An 8,613-nucleotide genomic window follows, 5' to 3' on the forward strand; every position below is an offset into this window, starting at 1 on the left:
TGCCCCGTGCCTTTTGGAATATTTTGGTGTCATGTTAGAACGACACAGAAAAAAAATCTCTCATTCCCCTACTGACTTCATCTGCTCTCAATTCCCATCTGGGTACAGCATTTACCAAAAGCCCTTTTGAAATGAAAGTTTTATAGCAGATAGATTTTATTGCCTTGGGGAAACTTCAGCAAGCTCTTTTAACTAGATCTATGGCAGTGGAAGAAGGTCTGTTAGCTATTGCAAGTGGAATTGTTCAGACAAGCTGTAAACCGATACAACATACTGGTAAAGACCAGCCCTCTGACTACACTGTAGTATATCATGAGCAGAGAGAGGGTGAATGGTCAGGGCAAAGCAGCCTCTTATCTGAGAAGCTAGGCCAAAATCTGAAGTAAATGCCACTGTGTTTGCATTTATTTCTTCTTAGAGGATAACACATTAAGCTGTCACTTGACAGAAAAGCATCAAGTCTGGGTCATTGACATAATAGCTCTTTACAGCCTTAAAAATATGTATATGTGTATATATTATTATATTTAGCTAAATATTTATCTCTCATCATTTGTTTGCCATCCATTCAATTTTCTGCTGCCTTGTCACTCTCTTTATAAAAAGAATCATTTAAAATATACAGAATACTGCACTTTTTATGAAAAAAAAAGTAAAGCTAAAAGCAGTCATATATAGAGCATTTAAAATATCCCAATTCCCCTTTGTTTTCCTCCAAGTTTTATAATTATTAGAGTAGACAACATTAGAACAGGGAGGTGGTGGAGTCACCATCCCTGGGGGTGTTCAAGGAATGGTTGGACGTGGTGCTTGGGGATGTGGTTTAGTGGGTGATACTTGTGGTTGGGGGATGGTTGGACCAGATGATCTTGGAGGTCTTTTCCAACCTTAAAGATTCTACGATTCTATGAAAGATTGGTGATTTCTTTCAGTAATATGGAACTATTCATTGACCAATACAAGACAAATCTTAATTTATTTGATAAACAAATGTACCAATTCACCCTGGGTGTATCATACTCTGTTGATAGAAAGTAGTCCTCAAATTCATTTTCCAGCATTGACTGATGGCCAAAGCCTTGCCCCCTTTCACATCTCCAGTTGTAATAACCATTATTTTTGTGCTTTTGATTAGCTTCAGGCTTCAGTTTTAAACTGAGGAAACCAAGAGTGCCAATATTTTAAACTTCATATTTTATTATTTGTCCATAGATGCTCGCGGTCTTATCAGGTGGATGCTGATGGTGAACCCTGAACGCCGAGCAACCATTGAAGATATTGCCAACCACTGGTGGGTTAACTGGGGCTACAAGAGTAGTGTTTGTGACTGTGATGCCATGAGGGACTCTGAGTCCCCGTTGCTGGCAAGGTTCATTGATTGGCATCACCGTTCTACTGGCCTCCAACCAGAGACTGAAACCAAAATGAAGTGCCTTTCTAAGCCCAAAGGTCCTGAAGTCACACTAGAGAGACAAAGGTCTCTGAAAAAATCAAAAAAGGAAAATGACATTGCACAGTCCATCCAGGAAGGAGGAGCTGAAAATGCATCCAAACCCACTTCCAAGAGACCCAAAGGCATCCTGAAGAAAAGGAGCAACAGTGAACATCGATCTCACAGTGCGGGGTTCATTGAAGGTGTGGTCAGCCCAGCGTTACCCTCTGCTTTTAAGCTGGAGCAAGAGTTGTGTAGGACTGGCGTAGCCATTAAAAGTGTTGTGGAGGGAGAGGTAGTAGCCAAGTATGGCACTAAGCAGTCTTCACTAATGCCAAAAAAAGGAATCCTAAAGAAGACTCAGCAGAGAGAATCTGGCTATTACTCCTCTCCGGAACGAAGTGAATCTTCTGAACTCTTGGACAATAATGATGAAACAGTAAACAGTGACACTTCTCCGGGGGTCACAGAGCCATCCAGAAATGGGTCTTACAGTCATTCCTGCAGGCGTAAGGGTATCTTGAAACATAACAGCAAGTATTCTACCAGCAGCACTGAATCTGCTTTAATTAGCCCTGATACACCGACGTTGGAGGCCATGGAAGAAGTGGTCCTGCCCGGGGATGCATTACCTCGAAGTTACAGTCGCCCTTCCAGCGTGATTAGTGATGACAGTATTTTGTCCAGTGACTCCTTTGATTTGCTGGACTTGCAAGAGAACAGGCCAAACAGACAGAGGATACGGAGCTGTGTCTCTGCTGAAAATTTCCTCCAGATCCAAGACTTCGAAGGACTTCAGAACTGCCCACGGCCACAGTATCTAAAACGGTATCGTAACCGTCTGGGGGACAGCAGTTTTTCCCTTCTCACAGACATGGATGATGTGACTCAGGTCTACAAGAAAGCCCTAGAGATCTGCAACAAGCTCAACTAGCAGACGGGAGATGGAAAGGGAGGGGAGGGAGTTGTTCTGTGTACCTTTATGGTGAAGTAAGCCAGGTTACTGATTTGCTGATGATGGTAGGTTTTCCTTCAAAAGACTTGACTGTACCTACTTAGCTGAACTCCTAGCAAAGTCTAAAGTAGCCCCAAAGTCATCTCACACTTCTCTAATTCTGTGTCCTCAAAATATTACCCAGCTGACCACAGAAAATCCTTTGGTCTTTGAATATGTGATGAAAATGTATCAGGATCTAGCAGACAAAAGCATCGAGGTTTAATGGCTTGAAGTGAAAGTTAGACAGAATTAAAACTGGAAGTGAGGCACACACATTTTGAGAGGTTTCTAATTAATATTAGTTTAGCTATATCAAGAGATGAGCTGAATTCTTCAAGTCAATTGTGGATGTCTTTTAGAAAGAGAAGCTTTACTTTCGCCTGAAATTATTCATCTGGATACAGGCATTACATGTTGGGGATCTTCGGTTTGCATTGTGCAGGAGATCAGGCTGGATGGTCACCATGGTTCCTTCTGCCAGGGTGATCTGAGGAGGTGTCTGAACCCTTTCTGGGACAAATAATTCGAGAGTGTTAGCCCAGAATAACCTTGCATGGAGCAGGCATTCAGATCTGGCCCTTCCCACAGCCATTGCTCTTCAGTGAGCAGAAGGCCCTAATTTTTTTTTTTTTTCCAACTACCAGCAAAAGCAGAGTCAGAGAAATGAGAACAGAAGCTGGAAGAAATTGATGTTGTAAGCAGCTACATGATTCTTCAAAACATTTCAACCCACATATTCAGTTTTACTTTTTTTAAAAGGCCGGCCAGATGGATGCCCATAGGTAGATGGATCTAACAAAGGGTTCCAAGGGCTAACAGACCCTCCAAGAGTTCAGTCAGTGTCAGCAAATGGTGCCACCTTGCTATTAGCTTGTAGTATCTGAGGGTGACAGGTAGTTTGTGAGCAGAATGTTAAGTAAAGAAAAGGTTGTAGCATGTAGGAAATGGATAGAGGTCAGAAAGTTGGTGGGAATATGCCTTTCTCCAAATGAAAATGTTTCTAAGTAGGTAGTAATGGAGCAAAAAGAATTGAGCGATGAAATGATAATAGTAGATTTGATAACAGTTAGCGTAAAAATGCAGGCCTCTATGTAGATAGTGTAGCTGGTACTGCGTGTGCAACGACGCCAGCTTGGAAAAACGGGAAGGATATGGGTGTGTGTTCTCAGACATACCTGAATATCCAGACTAAAGGCTTCAACTCCCATAAAGGTATCACATGGGTCTACTGGATTACCTGAATGTAAGCCTCTGTCAGAAAGGCACTGTGTGTTTGACAGGCCTGGGCAAACTGGAATCTTAAGGCCCGTTTCAGTCACATTGATGTGAGCACATAGCCCCTGGCTATCTTAGAGGTGCACTGGTGTGAATAAATGGTAGGTTTCAGCCTATGATGTCAAATGAGCCACAGCTGCAAAATCCGTGTGTGCAGACATATCCAGAAGAGAGAAGCATGGCACAAACTCTGTTCTCACTCCTCCCCTGGAACTGGAACTGAAAACAGACTTTGGCCCGCTGTGTCCAAAATCCTAGAAATAATGCAGAAACGGAAAAGTGTTCCTCTGGGAATTCAGGGGTAACCCCACGAACAGTTGGCATCTGGTGCAGGGAGCAATTTCACTTGCAAATTGTTTATTTGGTGCGTCACGGTACTTCAGTCTGCCAGTTCCTCCTAAAAACCAACAAGGTTTTATGCCTTGTATAAAGATGAATGAGCTCAAATTTCCTAAGCCAGTTAATCTGTCTCTGTGGAGAACCTTTTCTTCTCGTGAAACACTGGACCAAATTTGGCCCTGGAGTCAACAGCATCAATACCCACACAATGTATGAGAGATGTGCTCTCAGGCAGTCAAGTGAAATTTGGCTCACTGCTCATTTGCTCAGGAAGGGCAATTTCAGGGCATTTCTCTACAGACCTGTATGACACGTTTGGTGTGATGCTCAGATGTCCTGCCTTCTCACAGGTCCTGCATTTGCTCCTTTAGCCCATCCAAAACTAACACCCAATTTTGCAGTTTATTTAATTAACAGGTTTACTGTGATGTGTTTGAAAACAACCCAACGTAGTCTCCACGGCCTTTCAGAAACTTTACAGCCACAGCTTTTAACTTGTGCCCTGGGGCAGAAGAGCCAGATCCTCAGCTGGTGTAACTCAGCACCATCCTGTTGATGTGACGGAGCATCCCTTCGGTGGGGTTGCACCGATTGACACCTTCCCTGCGGATCTGGTGCTAAATCTTGAGTGGATTTATAGAGGTTTTACGATGAAGGGAAGGGAACTCAACCAGCTGTGGCAGGGAACTGAGGAGCACCCTGAAGGCTCGTATCTACCTAGGCTTTTGCCCAGGCCTGCTTCCTTGTGTACAAATGTGAATGAGTGAGTGACTGCTTGCTGCCAAACTGGAAATGTTTCGTAGGGATTTACTGGCATGTTACTGGCATGTTACATGTTTACTGGCATGTTATCATTCCTAGAGGAGAAGAAAAAAAAAACTTGACTGCACATTGTTATTATTAGTGTTGTGATTTTTATTTAATTTTTTTGTAATACAAAGTTGACTTTTTTATTTGAATTTGTCTTTTTTTTATTTATTGGTCTGAAAGCCATTTCAAAGGTATAATAATATATTTGGTGTAATTTAATTGGTGCAACATTATTTTACAGCTCCGGCCAAAATTGTTTGGTGTTTTGTTTTGTTTTGTTTTTGTTTTTTCTCCCAATCCTTGGTTGGTTTGAGCTCTACGAGGCACACAGGGGAAAACGCTGGATAATCACCCAAAGTGTTTGTATTTTTAATCTGATACTGTTTTTTATTAAATAAAATGGAATTAATGTAACTGTGAAGAGTCTCTCTCTTTCTTTTTCACTGTACATCAGCGTCAGCCAAGGCCAAATGGTAATGAACTTGTCATGCAGAAATACAGCAGCATCACAGCGCATTGTACCAAGTTGTTTATGCAGAGCTTCTTGGCTGGTTTGTGCATTTCAGTATACTGTGGGTGGCCACAGAGACTCCCCTGCTATGAACAAATTGGCACCACAAAATGCCCAAAGCTTTCAGCTCTGTAAATGTTTGGTGGAGAATAACAGCTGACTGGGCTTTCTCTGCTGGAAGATAAGAAGGTCTGTGCTGCAGGTGAGACAGAGCAGGCCGGCTTTTGAGACACGGCACAACTTATTTGTAGCCCAGAGACATGTGGTCACGGTCCTTTCCCCTCTCTGGTGAGGAGGACAGTTTATTTCCAGTTTTAATGTCCCTGTGGTGTAATTTAAGGGTTGTTTCGGCAAAAGGCTGGTGGCCATCTCCTGTTGTTGAATATGGAGTGGTTTCAGTCAGGTGGCTTTGAGCAGTCAGAGTAGTCAGCTGGCAAAAAGAGGCAAAAAGGAGTCAGTTTTCATTTTTTTGGAGTGCCCTTGATAACCAAAAGTCTTGAGATTGTTTTTCTTGGAAAGCAGGTCGTTGTCATAAGGGAAACTGGGTGTTAGGTATGCTGTGTGTGCTGGTGTCTTGTTAAAATAAAGGAAATGGTTGGCACTGTCTTGAAGTTGGCTCCGAGCAAGACACCATTAAACTGCACCCTTGATGCAGCCAGCCAAGATACCTGTGGTGTGTATTCCTCTGCTTTTTAAATTACGGGAGGTTTGGATTAGGAACCAGAGTTTGGATCTCATGCAAAAGAGACTTTAATTTTTCAAATTCATTTTCTCTCGAGCTTTTTAAAGCAAAAAGTCGTGGCTGTAGGTGCTAGATTTATTTATCATCACCACTTAACAACCAGTGGGAATTAACAGAAAAACCCAATGATGCAGAAAGGCAAATAAGCTGTTGATACCTTACAGAGAGAATGATTAGCTGCCGTATGCTAATTGAGTCAGAAAGTGAAAGGTACATATCCAAAGTCAGCAAGTGTGTTCTTGTACCTGAGACGAATAAGGTCTAACTGTGTGGGTGCTGGATGGTGGAAAATGTAATGTAAGTCTCTTCTGCAATAGCAATTATGAAACTTCTTATTTTAGCACACTAGGAAAAAAAAATGAAGTTGAGGGCAAACCATTTGTTTTCTTTTAAAAATAATGACTTTTAGAAAAAAAAAAAAATCTGGATGGCTGGTTATGGTGTGTGCATGTGGCAAGTACTGAGAAGAAATTAGGTACGTGTTTGTACGGTTCTGGGAGCACACACTTCTGGGGTGTGGTGGGGAGGTGGGTGTCTAATTGTCCTATTTATTGAAGGAAATAAGTGTACAGTGAGACACCTTTGTCGAAGTTACAGAGTCTGTAGCTAGACCTGGTCTGTGCCGTGGGGATTCCAGTGTTTCTCAGGAATTGTTGAAGTTTTGTGGATTGGGCAAGACTGGAGCAAGGAAGCAAGACTGGAGCCTTGGCAGCTGCATAGTCGAGTGACAAAGCAGTAGTGTGTCATTTTTTTTCATAGGAGCCATAGACAATAACTTCATAACCCTTCCAAAAATTTGCAATCTTGGTTTCCGATTCGGCAAAGCATATGCATGTGCATAGCGTGGCAGTGCAGGGGTCCCTCTCACACCCCTGGTGCATTTACTGAAGTCCTCAGAGGCCAGCCCAGACATTCATGGGACAGCCTGACACTGCTCCTCAGAGCTCGCCAGCCCCTAAATCACTGGTGCAGAGGGGGCATCTCCCTTTGAGGTGGTGCCCACAGCCGACCCGTAGTGCTGGCAAGAGAAGCAATATTCGAAGGGAACTGACAGAGCACCTTTTCTAGGCAGAGAAGCTTGGGTTTGGTTTGTAGTTGTGATTTTCTCACAGCTCTGGTCTCCATTTAGAGACTTCAGGGACTGAGAAAATAAGGCACGACACTGAGGCAAAGGGATGGCACTTTCAGTTATCACAGACAAGTGTTTTAGCAGGTAAATTTGCTAGTGATGCCAGAAGTATGTGTAATTATAAACTTTGCAACACCAGAGCCTGGGTTATAGCTACAGGGTAAGTCATAACCAGTCCAATGGAGGGAGAAGGCCAATACTCATGTAAATGTGGTGTATATGAGAAGCTTATCAGTTTAGCCGGGAGTTTATCTTGGTGTTTCACATCGCATTAAAATGAGATGCTTCTGAAGATGATTCTGCAGAAATGCATTTACTGAGCCAATAGAAACTTAAGCATTTGCTAGCATCAGCCCAGGCTCTGGTTCCTGTTCCAGGGTTGCTGGTTTCAGAGTTTCAGCTGAAAGTTTTAACTCAACAGAGAACAAGTCATGTTTCCCTTGGAATAATGCTATTCAGTATTTGACTAGGGCTTTTATTATTATTATTATTATTGTCTGGTGGAGCTGCCTCCTCTTCCTTGCCAAACCAAGACATCTTTCCCATAAAGGACTTAGTAATTTGGCTGAAGAAGTAACTTTTTTGGATAGACGATCTGAGCATCTTGTTTCTGGCTATCTTTCTACAGCCCTTCTCCCCCACCCCGTGTTTCCTGGAATTTCATCAGTGCAGAAAAACCTTTGATTTGCACATCATCTGGCGATACAGAACCCTGCTCTTTTAAGGACATCTTATGTATTGGCACCAATGCTTAATCATTCCTTGGAAAAGCATTTTACAAGGCAATTTTATGCATGTCCAGAAGGCTCCTCACGCCCTACCTATGTGCTGGGCTTACAGTTCACACTGAGAAGCGCACCAGGCCCAGGGCCACCAAAGGATTAGATAGGTGACTGCCAACAAAATAAGAAAATCAGCTGTGGTTGTTGGCCATAGGCACACTGGCAGGTCAGGACATTGCACTACTTGTTCATTCCTCAAAGCAACTCCACTACTGGCTCGTATTCAGGGTCTTTTGACAGTGAACACCACCTCTCACAAAGCACACCCAGCCCTGAAGCTGTCAGAGACCATGTGGAAACGTTGGTGTCAGCCAGCCTTGATTATTCTTTTTGCCCTTTCCCCATTCACCCCATCCGATTTATTTAAGACAAATAATGCCTATCAGTCTCTCACTTTGTTCAGAACTTGTTTGCTTTTTGTTCACTTTCCCTCCACAGACTGCATAGCACCCTCTCAGTACAGTGGGTTGAATTTTACTTGCGAGGTGCTTTTGCAGCACTTACCCTGGTCCTGGCACTGGCTCTGCTTTGCAGGTTGGTGGCTGACTGGCCCAAGGCACGACCTTGTTCTGCAGCAGTGGCTCCAGCTCTGGTGC

General features: G+C 43.1%; 1 protein-coding gene across 1 annotated transcript in view; it reads left to right on the forward strand.

The window, feature by feature from the left end:
- NUAK1 (NUAK family kinase 1) overlaps nucleotides 1-4,953 on the forward strand; it is a 47,741-nt gene extending 42,788 nt beyond the window's left edge. Inside the window, exon 7 of the mRNA XM_032195782.1 lies at nucleotides 1,213-4,953. Coding sequence (XP_032051673.1) covers nucleotides 1,213-2,366 — 1,154 coding nt within the window. The 3' untranslated portion in view covers nucleotides 2,367-4,953. The remainder of the gene's footprint in view (nucleotides 1-1,212) is intronic.
- The last annotated feature ends 3,660 nt before the right edge of the window (nucleotides 4,954-8,613 follow it).

The sequence above is a fragment of the Aythya fuligula genome, chromosome 1 (assembly GCF_009819795.1).
Source record: "Aythya fuligula isolate bAytFul2 chromosome 1, bAytFul2.pri, whole genome shotgun sequence".
Taxonomy (NCBI): Eukaryota; Metazoa; Chordata; class Aves; order Anseriformes; family Anatidae; genus Aythya; species Aythya fuligula.